The 16635-nt window shown below is 38.3% G+C and overlaps 1 protein-coding gene and 1 long non-coding RNA gene across 6 annotated transcripts; one reads left to right on the top strand and one right to left on the bottom strand.

Annotated features, from left to right (window-relative positions):
- Positions 1-898: 898 nt before the first annotated feature.
- Positions 899-12982, top strand: LOC117323484 (ribonuclease Oy-like). 5 transcript variants are annotated; one of them, XM_033878731.1, is made up of 11 exons: positions 899-981; positions 1735-1802; positions 4384-4433; positions 4894-5011; positions 8640-8695; positions 9582-9654; positions 10263-10330; positions 10828-10941; positions 11480-11528; positions 12033-12104; positions 12716-12982. In XM_033878731.1, the coding sequence occupies exons 3-11, from the start codon at positions 4396-4398 to the stop codon at positions 12917-12919; spliced, it is 792 nt and encodes a 263-aa protein (XP_033734622.1). In that variant the 5' UTR covers positions 899-981; positions 1735-1802; positions 4384-4395; the 3' UTR covers positions 12920-12982. The 5 variants fall into 5 exon arrangements, with proteins under 5 accessions (XP_033734622.1, XP_033734623.1, XP_033734621.1 ...); XM_033878732.1 differs by having other exon boundaries at positions 954-1043; XM_033878730.1 differs by lacking the exons at positions 899-981; positions 1735-1802 and adding an exon at positions 2096-2396.
- Positions 12983-13407: 425 nt separating this feature from the next.
- Positions 13408-15893, bottom strand: LOC117323483. Its single transcript, XR_004531749.1, has 3 exons — positions 15750-15893; positions 15407-15512; positions 13408-13992 (listed from the first exon to the last, which is right to left on the bottom strand). It is a non-coding gene; the product is annotated as an uncharacterized LOC117323483 (long non-coding RNA).
- Positions 15894-16635: the final 742 nt, after the last annotated feature.

Here is a 16635-nt window from a genome sequence, read left to right as displayed (position 1 = left end):
TGATATAACCCTGCATAGCGACTTGGGAATTGGCTTAAATACCATTTCCCTTGGTACTCTCATCGCTTTTCTAATTAGTCTTAGCCGATGCAACTTCAAGGAAGGTGATTTGGTTTCCGTCCCTTTTTTCTAACAGAAACTAGAATTGACATTCAATTGAAGTGGCGTTATAGACTCGCAGACCATCGATATACTGTGACACGGTGATGTGTCGTGCTACCCTCTGCAGGTATGGCATTTCAGTGTAATGACACTATAGAAAAGCACCATTAAGTGACTTCGTTATCAGTTATAGAAAATAACGTTACTTCATCATTCAAAATGGCTGCCGTTATTTGATTTTGTAATACACATTTTGCTGTTAAAACCTGTGAAAATGTAAGTTTTCTGAGATATGTGATAAGATAAAAAAAATTAAATTAAACTATGACTGGTTTGATAAAATCCCATAAAAAGAATACTTGTTTAAGATCATATATTGATCGAGTATTACTTTAAACTACCATAGCATACTGTAAACCTGTATGGAACTCCATTTCTAACACAAATAAAAGTTATCTCGTTTGTTTGTTTGTTTGTTTGGTTTATCTGTGAACAGCAAGGACCATTTGAGGCAGGGTCTTTTTGTAGTAGCTGGTGGCTATCTCATTCGACATCATACGGAAGGCCCGCCGCAGGCCATCCAGAGCAACAACAATGAAAAGGGAAAAGTGTCTTGCCAAGGGACACAACCATGACAGCACAGACATGTCATATCTCAGCTTCCTTAGGCACACAAACCTCCATGTGTAGGGAGCGTCAAACCACGCACCTCGGATCTACACGTGAGGTTGCGTAGGCCAACGCTGACTGAGCTATCGCGAAATATTTTATATTGTATCTTATCTATCTCACATGCACCTGTATGGACACACCCACTACATAGAACAATCGTGACCAAATGCCATAGATAACACAGTTTTAGGACAGATCAGAAGCTATGTAAGCTATACCATTCTTATTGTTGTCTTTTGTGTGTTTAAGGACCAGCTTTGAAATAAATGGTTAGGTTAAAACTATATTTCATACATTTTTTACATTGATAGTTCAGTTAAGTTGCCTGATGTAATTTTGAAACTGTACGTGTGCACTAAAATTGTGGAAATAGGGTGTTATTGGCAATTCGACTCTCATGCTTTCTTGGATTTGCAGTTTCGGTTGACCGTTATAGGTAACACCTTCTCTTGTGAGGGATGTATGATGTTCGGGACATTTGAGCGATCGATTTCCACAAGACTTAATATGCCAAATTCTTATATACTATGTGTGACTTTTCAGTGTATGCGGTACAAATCAAAATGGCTGTTTTTTCTTTGACTGAGCTACATGTACTTCCAACTGTAATGCTGTCGAAGTGTTGTTTTGATTATCTGTCGTTTTTAATCGAACGGTATACTTATTCATGTGAATTGTTTTAATTGATAAGACACTGATAAGAACCATTGTTTCAAGTTGGGGCGGGACATGTCATTATTTTTATTTGTTTCAGATAGCAAATAGGTGAGCAATACAGGCCAGATAAGCCTATTGTTTAAATATCTCCATTTTTTCTTCTATCGCTTTTTATATCTTTAATCCTGTCCGTTTTTGTTTTCTTTTTGACTCATTTTATTTCAGATACAATTTTATTACTAGTTCCTTTTCCCTTTTGTATTTGATAATTCAATGTTACCATCACCCTTATTTGCTTTACAGCATAAACGTGGACACTAAGTGATATCAAGCAAAGACTTCGACCAAGATAAGCAAAGATTACCACAAAGGTAAGCAAAGATTACGACAAAGGTAAACAAAGACTACGACTAAGGTAAGCAAAGACTACGACTAAGGTAAGCAAAGAATACGACCAAGGTAAGCAAAGACTGCGACCAAGGTAAGAAAAGACTACGACAAAGGTAAGCAAAGACTACGACTAAGGTAAGCAAAGACTACGACTAAGGTAAGCAAAGACTACGACCAATGATAGCAAAGACTTCTACTAAGGTAAGCAAATACTATGACCAAGGTAAGCAAAGACTACGACAAAGGATAGCAAATACTACAACTAAGGTAAGCAAAGACTACGATCAAGGTAAGCAAAGACTACGACAAAGGATAGCAAAGATTACGACAAAGGTAAGCAAAGACTACGACTAAGGTAAGCAATGACTACGACAAAGGATAGCAAAGATTACGACAAAGGTAAGCAAAGACTACGACAAAGGATAGCAAAGACTACGACAAAGGATAGCAAAGATTATGACAAAGGTAAGCAAAGACTACGACAAAGGATAGCAAAGACTACGACAAAGGATAGCAAAAATTACGACAAAGGTAAGCAAAGACTACGACAAAGGATAGCAAAGACTACGACAAAGGTAAGCAAAGACTACGACCAAGGTAAGCAAAACCTACGACAAAGGTAAGCAATGACTACGACAAAGGAAAGCAAAGACTATGACAAAGGATAGCAAAGACTACGACAAAGGATAGCAAAGATTACGACAAAAGAAAGCAAAGACTACGACAAAGGTAAGCAAAGACTGCGACAAAGGATAGCAAAGACTATGACAAAGGATAACGAAGACTACGATCAAGGTAAGAAAAGACTACGACAAAGGATAGCAAAGATTACGACAAAGGTAAGCAAAGACTACGACTAAGGTAAGCAATGACTACGACAAAGGATAGCAAAGATTACGACAAAGGTTAGCAACGACTACGACAAAGGATAGCAAAGATTATGACAAAGGTAAGCAAAAACTACGACTAAGGTAAGCAAAGATTACGACAAAGGATAGCAAAGACTACGACAAATGTTAGCAAAGACTACGACAAAGGTAAGCAAAGACTATGACCAAGGTAAGCAAAACCTACGACAAAGGTAAGCAATGACTACGACAAAGGAAAGCAAAGACTATGACAAAGGATAGCAAAGACTACGACAAAGGATAGCAAAGATTACGACAAAAGAAAGCAAAGACTATGACCAAGGTAAGCAAAGACTGCGACAAAGGATAGCAAAGACTATGACAAAGGATAACGAAGACTACGATCAAGGTAAGAAAAGACTACGACAAAGGATAGCAAAGATTACGACAAAGGTAAGCAAAGACTACGACTAAGGTAAGCAATGACTACGACAAAGAATAGCAAAGATTACGACAAAGGTAAGCAACGACTACGACAAAGGATAGCAAAGATTATGACAAAGGTAAGCAAAGACTACGACTAAGGTAAGCAAAGATTACGACAAAGGATAGCAAAGACTACGACAAATGTTAGCAAAGACTACGACAAAGGTAAGCAAAGACTATGACCAAGGTAAGCAAATACTACGACTAAGGTAAGCAAAGACTACGATCAAGGTAAGCAAAGACTACGACAAAGGATAGCAAAGATTACGACAAAGGTAAGCAAAGACTACGACTAAGGTAAGCAATGACTACGACAAAGGATAGCAAAGATTACGACAAAGGATAGCAAAGACTACGACAAAGGATAGCAAAGATCACGACAAAAGAAAGCAAAGACTACGACAAAGGTAAGCAAAGACTGCGACAAAGGATAGCAAAGACTACGACAAAGGTAAGCAAAGACTATAACCAAGGTAAGCAAAGATTACGACAAAGGATAGCAAAGACTACGACAAATGTTAACAAAGACTACGACAAAGGTAAGCAAAGACTATGACCAAGGTAAGCAAAGACTACAACAATGGATAGCGAAGACTACGACAAAGGTTAGCAAAGACTGCGACAAAGGAAAGCAAAGACTACGACAGAGGCTTGCAAAGACTACGACCAAGGTAAGCAAAGACTACTACAATGGATAGCAAAGACTACGACAAAGGTAAACAAAGACTACAACAATGGATAGCAAAGACTGCGACAAAGGTAAACAAAGACTACGACAAAGGATAGCAAAGACTACGACCAATGATAGCAAAGACTGCGACAAAGGTAAACAAAGATTACGACAAAGGATAGCAAAGACTACTGCAAAGGTAAGCAAAGACTACGACCAAGGTAAGCAAAGACTATGACAAAGGTATGCAAAGACTACGACCAAGGTAAGCAAAACTTTGGACTTCAAACTCCAGGTATTACTCCATCTTGTATACAGCATATTTGTTAAATGGGGTTCGCCATCATTTCATTGTTTGTTATCGCCCAGATTTATTTTATCCACTGTATTATTTTACTGTTAATTTCAGCATTAAATTTTCAAAATGTTTCTGACCTGCTTCCTTTGGTCCGATTTAGAAAACACCTTTCATGTTTCTTGTTATTGTAGATTAACCCGGGTGTTTTTAATGTTTCTTTTAATGGCTCAAATCTGCCTAAAATGTTTCATTTAAAATAGGTGCCGATCAGTATGCAGACCTTTGTTACAACATTCCTGTTATGTGTGTGGTAAGTATAAAATCAAAATAAGCTCTCATATGCATATAAGGATATTTAATTGTTTGTTGTCATGGCTCCGTGCTGAAAACCGAGAAACCAAATACCATCGAAGTTGGAAAGTTAGTTTTGATGTATAGCATTACTTTTGTGTATTCATACCAATGTTATATTGTAGGGAAAGGGCTTGAATAGGTTGTAAAACTTGTGCCCAATCCCCTTGCTAAGAAAAGGCAATTATATATGTTTAAATTAAATATTATTGTCAACACAGTTTCAACCAAAGCTGCGTAGTTCTAGACAGATAACTAGATATCATCTGGACCCTGGGCGGTTATTTGCAATTTCAAACATATATGTACAAGATATTTTCCAGAAACCAACATGGAACGCATGCTTTGCAATGGAAGTAACATTTTACAAGTATGAATTAATGGTAAAGATTGTTATGACACACTGAATGTGTTTCCAGTCTAGTTGAGTCGTCACATCATCATTACCCGGAGGGGTCCAGTAATGACCATGATTGGGACATCTTCACCTTTACACAGGAGTGGCCAGTCGCCGTCTGTGTCCTCGGTACTAAGGAGGTTAGTATCAAAGTAAAACACTCCACCTTACACAGGAGTGACCAGTCGCCGTCTGTGTCCTCGGTACTAAGGAGGTTAGTATTAAAGTAAAACACTCCACCTTACACAGGAGTGACCAGTCGCCGTCTGTGTCCTCGGTACTAAGGAGGTTAGTATTAAAGTAAAACACTCCACCTTTACACAGGAGTGACCAGTCGCCGTCTGTGTCCTCGGTACTAAGGAGGTTAGTATTAAAGTATGGCCAGTCGCCGTCTGTGTCCTCGGTACTAAGGAGGTTAGTATTAAAGTAAAGCACTCCACCTTACACAGGAGTGACCAGTCGCCGTCTGTGTCCTCGGTACTAAGGAGGTTAGTATTAAAGTAAAACACTCCACCTTACACAGGAGTGACCAGTCGCCGTCTGTGTCCTCGGTACTAAGGAGGTTAGTATCAAAGTAAAACACTCCACCTTACACAGGAGTGACCAGTCGCCGTCTGTGTCCTCGGTACTAAGGAGGTTAGTATTAAAGTAAAGCACTCCACCTTACACAGGAGTGACCAGTCGCCGTCTGTGTCCTCGGTACTAAGGAGGTTAGTACTAAAGTAAAACACTCCACCTTACACAGGAGTGGCCAGTCGCCGTCTGTGTCCTCGGTACTAAGGAGGTTAGTATTAAAGTAAAACACTCCACCTTACACAGGAGTGACCAGTCGCCGTCTGTGTCCTCGGTACTAAGGAGGTTAGTATTAAAGTAAAACACTCCACCTTTACACAGGAGTGGCTAGTCGCCGTCTGTGTCCTCGGTACTAAGGAGGTTAGTATTAAAGTAAAACACTCCACCTTACACAGGAGTGGCCAGTCGCCGTCTGTGTCCTCGGTACTAAGGAGGTTAGTATTAAAGTAAAACACTCCACCTTACACAGGAGTGACCAGTCGCCGTCTGTGTCCTCGGTACTAAGGAGGTTAGTATTAAAGTAAAACACTCCACCTTACACAGGAGTGGCTAGTCGCCGTCTGTGTCCTCGGTACTAAGGAGGTTAGTATTAAAGTAAAACACTCCACCTTACACAGGAGTGACCAGTCGCCGTCTGTGTCCTCGGTACTAAGGAGGTTAGTATTAAAGTAAAACACTCCACCTTACACAGGAGTGACCAGTCGCCGTCTGTGTCCTCGGTACTAAGGAGGTTAGTATTAAAGTAAAACACTCCACCTTACACAGGAGTGACCAGTCGCCGTCTGTGTCCTCGGTACTAAGGAGGTTAGTATTAAAGTAAAGCACTCCACCTTTACACAGGAGTGGCCAGTCGCCGTCTGTGTCCTCGGTACTAAGGAGGTTAGTATTAAAGTATGGCCAGTCGCCGTCTGTGTCCTCGGTACTAAGGAGGTTAGTATTAAAGTAAAGCACTCCACCTTACACAGGAGTGGCCAGTCGCCGTCTGTGTCCTCGGTACTAAGGAGGTTAGTATTAAAGTAAAACACTCCACCTTACACAGGAGTGGCCAGTCGCCGTCTGTGTCCTCGGTACTAAGGAGGTTAGTATTAAAGTAAAACACTCCACCTTACACAGGAGTGGCCAGTCGCCGTCTGTGTCCTCGGTACTAAGGAGGTTAGTATTAAAGTATGGCCAGTCGCCGTCTGTGTCCTCGGTACTAAGGAGGTTAGTATTAAAGTATGGCCAGTCGCCGTCTGTGTCCTCGGTACTAAGGAGGTTAGTATTAAAGTAAAACACTCCACCTTACACAGGAGTGGCCAGTCGCCGTCTGTGTCCTCGGTACTAAGGAGGTTAGTATTAAAGTAAAACACTCCACCTTACACAGGAGTGGCCAGTCGTCGTCTGTGTCCTCGGTACTAAGGAGGTTAGTATTAAAGTATGGCCAGTCGCCGTCTGTGTCCTCGGTACTAAGGAGGTTAGTATTAAAGTATGGCCAGTCGCCGTCTGTGTCCTCGGTACTAAGGAGGTTAGTATTAAAGTAAAACACTCCACCTTACACAGGAGTGACCAGTCGCCGTCTGTGTCCTCGGTACTAAGGAGGTTAGTATTAAAGTAAAACACTCCACCTTACACAGGAGTGGCCAGTCGCCGTCTGTGTCCTCGGTACTAAGGAGGTTAGTATTAAAGTAAAACACTCCACCTTACACAGGAGTGACCAGTCGCCGTCTGTGTCCTCGGTACTAAGGAGGTTAGTATTAAAGTATGGCCAGTCGCCGTCTGTGTCCTCGGTACTAAGGAGGTTAGTATTAAAGTAAAGCACTCCACCTTACACAGGAGTGGCCAGTCGCCGTCTGTGTCCTCGGTACTAAGGAGGTTAGTATTAAAGTAAAACACTCCACCTTACACAGGAGTGGCCAGTCGCCGTCTGTGTCCTCGGTACTAAGGAGGTTAGTATTAAAGTAAAACACTCCACCTTACACAGGAGTGGCCAGTCGCCGTCTGTGTCCTCGGTACTAAGGAGGTTAGTATTAAAGTAAAACACTCCACCTTACACAGGAGTGGCCAGTCGCCGTCTGTGTCCTCGGTACTAAGGAGGTTAGTATTAAAGTAAAACACTCCACCTTACACAGGAGTGACCAGTCGCCGTCTGTGTCCTCGGTACTAAGGAGGTTAGTATTAAAGTATGGCCAGTCGCCGTCTGTGTCCTCGGTACTAAGGAGGTTAGTATTAAAGTAAAACACTCCACCTTTACACAGGAGTGGCCAGTCGCCGTCTGTGTCCTCGGTACTAAGGAGGTTAGTATTAAAGTATGGCCAGTCGCCGTCTGTGTCCTCGGTACTAAGGAGGTTAGTATTAAAGTAAAACACTCCACCTTACACAGGAGTGACCAGTCGCCGTCTGTGTCCTCGGTACTAAGGAGGTTAGTATTAAAGTATGGCCAGTCGCCGTCTGTGTCCTCGGTACTAAGGAGGTTAGTATTAAAGTAAAGCACTCCACCTTTACACAGGAGTGGCTAGTCGCCGTCTGTGTCCTCGGTACTAAGGAGGTTAGTATTAAAGTATGGCCAGTCGCCGTCTGTGTCCTCGGTACTAAGGAGGTTAGTATTAAAGTAAAACACTCCACCTTACACAGGAGTGGCCAGTCGCCGTCTGTGTCCTCGGTACTAAGGAGGTTAGTATTAAAGTAAAACACTCCACCTTACACAGGAGTGGCCAGTCGCCGTCTGTGTCCTCGGTACTAAGGAGGTTTGTATTAAAGTATGGCCAGTCGCCGTCTGTGTCCTCGGTACTAAGGAGGTTAGTATTAAAGTATGGCCAGTCGCCGTCTGTGTCCTCGGTACTAAGGAGGTTAGTATTAAAGTAAAGCACTATATGGGACGACTTTGTGAACCCCTACCTGTAAAATTCTGATAAATCACAGTGGACGGGGAAACCCCTACATGTGGAATTCTAAGATGTAAAGGCCCTTATGCAGAACTCTCCATAAAATTTTAACTTCATTTAAATGTAGTTATAATGTGAAGTTTTATCTATACATATTTTGAAGAAATTGGTTTTAACTATAGATTGACATATATGTTGTTACAATATTATTTCATTGACACAAAAATACCTTTTTAAGGTTATGACCATATATACAAGTAAGTCAAACGATGGAAGGGGGTATTATATTACAATGTTACGTTTGTATGACTACGGCCTTGTTTTGAATCAACAGCACCACCGCTGTGCGATCCCACCTGATGTCCGCACCTGGGGAATCCATGGGCTCTGGTGAGTTATAATGATCGGATCGGATGATGCGGTGTCCATCATCCGCCCGTCTGTCGTCCGTCCAGTGTCAACTTTTCCATTTAAACGACTTCTTTACATTAAGCAAGAGTCATAGTGTCATGATAATTTACTGAAAGGTTCCTTAGATGAGACCCGACAATGTTTGATAAAAGAAATGGCTTTAGCCCATATTCAGGCTCACGGCGCAAATTTATCAAAACCTTTAAATAGCATCTTCTGATTACTCAAAGGATATTATATTTGGCTGATAGGTTCCTAGAATGAAGCCCGATTCTTTAGACATAATGTTTTCCTGGTAGGTTCGTGGGATAAAGCCCCACAGAGTTTGCGAAAAGAAATGATCTTGACCCATCTTAAACTTAAGACGTTAAGATAATTTCTGAAGACATTGTACATGAACCCCATTGGCACAAACTATAAAAAAGTTAACAACACATACTGTTTGCTATGTCTTAGTTACCCTGGTTCTCATTTCAATGTATCTGGAATTGACTTTTATACAGCTGGAAGACGCTTTATCTTCTAGACCGTATGGTCTTGTTTTACTTGTATTTTCCAATGGTCCCATGTAAGTTTTGTTATGGGTGATCAATGTGATAAGATACTTGTCTTTTGCATGAAAACTTTAGGGGTTCACCTGTCCAACCACTTGGGTTTTCTACGAGTACTCCTGTTTCCTCCCACACTAAGACCCCTCGCGCGCTTTCATCCGATCCGGACCAACAAGCTTATAATATAACTTGATATAAATTGTTGTAAAGTAAATAAAGTTAACATTTATGTTTTTCTCTGGTATATTATATGCTATTGTTTGATCGAGCTAGGTTTTGTTTATTAATCAGTATCCGTTTTTTTCTTTACATAGGCCGACAAAAACGGGAACACGGGGTCCAACGTCTTGTAACAGCCAACTTCATTTCGATTTTCGTCGTATCCAGGTAAAATACCCTCAGATTACAGGTAATGTCCAATTTGTCCTCTTTTTTCAGTACTTGACATTTTATCTTTAAAAATGTGTTATAAAGTGCTTGTGTCCTCCTTCCTAAGTGGACACTTGCATGTACAGTAAATGTATTATAATTCATGAACCAGTTTTATTCTAAATGGTAAGAATGGTGGGAGTGAATTCATATGTATATCACAACCTGTCTGGTAAAGGTGAGCGAGTTTTACATCTTATTGACAACTAACGAGTCCTAAATGGACGATAGGTTATACAACTGCTATAGGAAAGATACTGCTTTTTCTTTCTGATTGCATTTATTCTTCAAATTTGATAAAAATAAAAGTAAAAATATAATCAATTTTGTTTCAGACACTGAAAAATGTAGCTTTTATGGGTGTTATAGTTTGTGCTTATCTAAAATATAAATAGATATCAAATAAATAAATAAATTAATAGTAGATAAATGAATAATTAAATAATAGACAAATAAAAACGTAATACATGTAAATAAATGGATATCTAAATATCAATATAACTGCTTCAATTTTATAATTGTGGACAATGAGCAACTATTGTATAAAATGCATTGTTTCTGTTCAGTCATTGGTGCCAATGATGAAAGTGTTGTGGCCGAACATGTATGCTGATACCAGTATGGAGAGTTTCTGGTGAGCGTGAATATCTATTAGCCGATAAATGTCTTAAGTATGGAAAACCAAACTCCTGTCGGCTTAGATATGTATGAATTATGATAAACTGGTACTGGCTGACCAGGAAAATATGACAGAGCATCCCATTGTATGTAGATCACTGATTGAGGTGATCTACGCTTTTGTTTTATTTAACCAATAGTATTCTGTTCTTAATGGAAATAAAATTGATACATTCCGCAACGAAGAAAGTGTGTTCTGAAATCAGGACGCCAGTCCGTCTGTAGACGAAAGTTTGTCCGAACTAAAATTTGTTACGAACTGGACGCATCTGATCATTACACGAACATTAGTGATTTGTTTTATTCATTTCGGTGATTTTACATGTAGTTGTACTCGTTTTGATATCTTTCAATAAAGTAGTAGGCGAAAGGGAGCATTTAACCTGTAATTGTAGTTTTTGTTACATAATTTTAATTTGTGGTTAATTTGATTCAACATATTAATGTTCAAAGGGAACATGAGTGGACAAAACACGGGACATGTGCCTCTTCCCTTGCTGCCACCAGTAACGAGGCCATGTACTTCCAAAAGGCGCTCGACCTCGCCGGAACCTATGGTGTATCACAGTGAGATGAACTTATGTTGTAAAAAACTATTTTACTTAGTAAATATCAGAATATTTTGCGTAAAGTTTAGGGTAGTTAAAGAAATACTCTCTCAAAATTTGTAAGAAAAACTGCTAAAACATACAGGAAAATAAAATAAAGAGGAAATATGGGATAAGTAATGTATAATGTACGAAATAAATATAATTTAAGAAAAGATTTTGGTATCCGTTAAAGGATCTAGCTATTTCTAAAAGCAAAATCTGTTGATGCTACCGGAAAATATTTTATTAGATATAAATGATATGAACATTCGACCTTATACTGAGAACGCCATGGAGGCACCTTAATGATTGATTCATCTAAAACTCCAAGGATACCGCAATGCACACGAAAACTCACGCCGGAGAACACAAGAGGTATAAGAACAAAATAAAGATCCACATAGAGACAGGTGACATTGTTTTATAGTTTATGAAGAAACAAAAGTCTGGTTGGTTTTCGTTATATGTCTGACCTTCATATGTAATGCGATGTATATTCGTTTGGCTTTTTACAGACTCCTTGCAAAAGAAAATATAGTCCCAAGTACATCACGGACGTACAGAGTAAGTATTGTTAATTAAATTGATCTTTCAATTATCATTTTATGGTGTAAAATTTATGTAAATTGACTTAAAGAATATTATTTCTTACATATAGTTGTTTTACGTGCGCTTTTTGTTTCGTAGATATACCCAAATATAACGTTTAATATTTTTGTTAAAACGTTGTTAAAAATACCGATACATTGCTAATGTATATTCTCAATTTCCAATAATATAATAATCATCTACAAAACCTTGTTCACATTTGCATATACAATGTATACGGGAGAGGTAATGGCACCGACGTTCCTCCACTTACTGAAGGGACTTACAATTGCACGTGGTTTACCGATGATGGGAATAGTGAAATAAATAGTAGGTTGTTGAAATATAAATCGGGATAAATGGGATAAATAAAATTACACAAAACGTGTATATTCTATGACAAGGATGAACACCCAGAACAGATTCCTTGTATCCTATGGTATAGCCTGTTGATGTTGACTTGAACACTCTCTTGTCTAGCTGGAGGAAATCGAGGTTGCGCTGACTCACCAGTTAGGTGCCAGAGCCAAAGTCGAATGTACTAAAGACGAGGTAATATATAACATGTGTTTGTTATTATTTTTTGATTATCACACGAATACATACATGCTGTAAATTACTTCTATTTCGCGTGGGATTTATTTTCACGTTAACACGTAAGAATTGCGAATTAAAATCCTTCGGGATTATTTGTACGAAAATAACATCTTCGGATGACGGCCAAGCTATCGGTTAATGATAAGGAGTCAAACAGAGTTTATGATTTTAATAGCTCATCATTCGCGGTTCAAAGTCATTTCAATATCAGCGTTCGTGAAATCTTGTACTCTCGATTAAGCTTGCGAAATAAATTGTTCGCGAATTTTTTCTTCAGTACAGTACCCTCTTAAAACGTAATACACAGCATCTTCTTTTCTCTCTAATATCTATCTTATGTCTATAACATTTTCTTCTTAGTGCCCATTTTGACACTACTTTGGAGAAGCGCGGTCACCTATGTAAGGATGTTATGGGTAATGTGTACTGTTCAGTCGGATTGCACTAGAGCTCTCTAGAATGACCCTGAACCGACCCTTAATAACTTTATTGACTTCGTGAACGATAACAACAACGACCAATTGTTTCTCTGTAATAATCTGAGAGTGTTTTTTTTATGGTTTTAGAGAACAGGTAAAATGATGCTTTACGAGGTGGAAATATGCTTAGACAAACAATTCAACCCAGTCGACTGTTATCAGCCAAACGGAAGCAGCGATTACCATAGTGACTGTCCAAATTCTGATCTGGAGTATCCTCCCCTGGCCACCAGTGGATTTATATCTCCCATCACAGGGGTAAATCGTCTTCTAGGACCAATGATTGAATAAGCTCTAGCCAGCGATGGCATTGTATTCTTGACTTTAATAAAAAGAAAATTCTAGAAAATAAAATGGCTTGATTTCTTTATTAGTTGAGGTACCTTAGGTATAAAGAGCAAGTAACATAATGAAGTAAAGGTGGAATGGACCGAAGCAGTTACTTTGAAATTTCCCTTACTGCTCCTGATATATTGATGCCTGTGAGTATAACGTGCTGTATATATGTACTTGGCATGAGGATATCCGAACCTGTGAATAGGAAGTCACGTTTCTAAATAGACAAGTGGAATTCTGGTTCAGAAAAGTTATTGTCCCTTTATTCACACTAGGATTTCAGACAAATTAAATAACGCACGTTAGGTTTAATACTTATATTTCTTATATTCAGAGTAATTAAATTTCCCACTATCTATGGGATCTATTTCTGTGACGTCATGAGTACACACGGCCGCTCCCGACAAAAAAGTATGGTTCGAGGAAAATAAAAACAAAAACAATTTGATTTCAACATCTTAATCAGTATATTTCGTCGTGTGTATACAATGTAGTCACCTTTTAGAGAGCATAACTAACATGGTATACCCTAAATTATTGCAAATAACATTTATCAATCGGGTTTTTTTAAATCCTGTTGAACGAATTTTCGAAACATCTGGCAAAACGGCATCATTTAGTGATGACGTTACGAACTTCTCATATATATGTGTACAGCAATTATGTGGGAATTATGATATCATAAAATTTTATTTTGCTTGGTATGGTTATATAGTGAAAATGCAGAGCAAATGGAATTATGCACATATCGGTGTCAACAAGTAAGCATTCAAAGTTATTGAAAGCACATGTCAGAGTAACTAAGGAAATATTTAGGCATTAAATTTTATGATTTTTTTTTATTACCTTCATAGGTTTTGATATTTAACTTTTACATATCATTTCACAGTTTTCCAGAGTCAGGAAATTGTTATCGTTTCCGTCACATCCTCCGTAGATAAATTCCAAACAGTCCATTGCTGTATTGTCGAAATAGTACCGTGGGAAGAACCCCTTACATGGTCCGGAAACCTTTGGGTTGGCACAGGCTGCAAGAAAGAGGGGGAAAAACGAGAAATTATTAGTAGTCACCCATAATGTCCTGTTTGCGGTAGGGGTAAGATAAACGATACCATTCACATACGCAAACAAACTAGCGTTCAAGTACATGTTTTAATGGGGTTTGTTTTAGCACATCTTTTGTTTAAGAAATAATTAACGATGATTCGTGTATTGTTGCAGGATATACAACGAGGAGGAGGATATTTTGCAATTAAATTAATAACGAAGGCCTGAGTTATTAATTAAAATTGCAAAATATCCGACTTGTATATCCTGCAACAATACACGAGTCAAAGTTGATTATTTCTATTCTACCATGTACTGTTTTGTTCTGAGATCTACCTCTTTCTAATAGAAAACGGTAAGAAACCCCGGGAAAACCTTGTAAATTATTTCTTGACTATTGCATTATTTGTTGATAAAATATACATTTCTTTACAGGCACTACAGTACTACGATCAAGGAAATATTCATCATATGGCATTGATTTTGAAAATAAAAAAAAAAAATGATGAAAAAAAATGAAAAAAACGGCCGTCGTAGGATTCGAACTCGCGTCGTGATAAAAAGTTAAAGAGAGACCAACCCATTAGCCCACTCGGCTACAGTAACCGTATTAGCAAAGTGGTGAATATTAGATACATAACACTGTAACAGCTGTGACTGACGAGCGTGTATTATTGGCACGAGCGTGTATTATTCGAAAAAAATTCATGGTTTTAAACCAATCAAAACTGGCGTTGCATAGCAAACATGGTAGAATTGAGGTTAAATTCTGGCATATGACAACTGCAAATTATATACATTTGTTTTTCTCTTGAGTTATACAATAAACAGAATCCAACACTCGTATTCATTTAATATTGAATTTAATCATCTCGTTTATTTAATCATCAATGATGTTCAATAAATTCAATATGACTTAAAACCGGTGTTAGATCCTCTATTTAAAACTAAAAGAATGAATACTGTTTGATAATAATAATCATATGGTGCGAGTCACTTGTAATATATATGGTCGTGAATCATTCATCTTTTTATGAATCCATGATACTTGTAAATACTTTCATGTTTGATATCATCGTCGGATAACCACGCGTGTAGCCTCGTACAATGCACAGGCGCTTGCATAGAAAATGCGATTTTCAAAAAAAATAAAAAATTGATATGACAGTGGTATGTGTAATCTGTTAAGCTCCTTGAGTTTAACAGATTACACATACCACTGTCAAATTTTATTTTTTTTGAAAATCACATTTTCTATGCAAGCGCCTGTGGTACAATGTAGTAGTGCAATCAATCGAGGGTATCCGACGATGGCTAAACATTAGATTCATTTAAAATACCATGCATCAATCTAAATTTCTTCAAACAACAAGGATAGTAGCGATTCAGCCTCACCTGAACTGTCTGGGGTCACAGTCATGGGAGTGGTGGTAGCTGTAAAGGCAGTCGCCAACAAGAGAGTCAAACAGACACAAAACAGGCAGGCCTTCATATCCCTCATCTGTAATAACGGGTTTTTATCAGATTCAACAAGCAACGATATTGGTGTCGACAAATTTAAGATGTCTAAACGTTACATGCACGCGAACTGCATTTTTATTTACACTTACGAATTGTTGCACGGATTAGAATTTACATATTATTGCATTCAATATTTTTTTCGATTTTAACCGAACGTTCATATTGAAAAGTTCTTCAATTGCTTCATTAAATGTCTTAAATAATTTTCAAAGCTTACCTTTCTTTTACCTATATCTGGCTGACAGCTGGTAGATTCGGATATAAGGCTAGGCGATAGATAGCTTTGAGTAGTACGCGACTTCCTTATCAACAAGAAGTTAGTCTCTAAAGCTAAACTGTATATGAGTTCACAGCAAAGGTCGCAATGCGTCACGTACGTAATATGGAGTTTCGGAAATATCATGATAATATTTATTTCATTAACATAAACGTAGTCTCTACAGCTAAACTGCATGTGCATGAGACTTTAGGAAGTATTATAATATTTCAGGTTTTCGTTAATTTCCTGTTCCAGTATAAGATAACGTATATATGGTATGTTTAAAAGAAGGAGTGCCAGTTGGGACCCTCTGGTGGGCGTCACCGATATGGGTTTTTTTTTATACAGTATGAAATTAAGGTAAGGTCAGAGGCAATTTCGAGTTATGAGGGGGTAAAATGGAGAGTCAATTTCCCGATTGACCCACATTTGATGAAACTTAATTCTTGGAACCAATTTTTGGAATCTTTTTGGAATTCATAATTATGACAAATTGTTATGTTGAAAAAAAAAACAATTGAAAAAACTAACCCATAGGCAAAAAATTGGTCTTGGTGACCCACTTTTAGAAATGCCAATTTTGTTAAACATATACAGGATGTATTCTATTGTCTTCCTTAAATACATAAGAACAATATATCTTCCAGCCTGGTATAGCATATCCAACTGCTTCATCGGGTTATTTCACCTGTGTGGATGATGTGATGATGATTGAGAACTGGTTTGAGTCTAAGTGTGACAGTGAAAGAATGATACTACCAGTATGTCCCAACAAGAACCGGCAGAACAAGACATATATGTTTTATGTATTCTTTGTTTGAAATTATTTTATTATACCGTAAAC

This window comes from Pecten maximus, chromosome 3 (assembly GCF_902652985.1).
Source record: "Pecten maximus chromosome 3, xPecMax1.1, whole genome shotgun sequence".
NCBI classification, from domain to species: Eukaryota; Metazoa; Mollusca; class Bivalvia; order Pectinida; family Pectinidae; genus Pecten; species Pecten maximus.
This window is presented reverse-complemented; position numbering and strand designations above follow the sequence as displayed.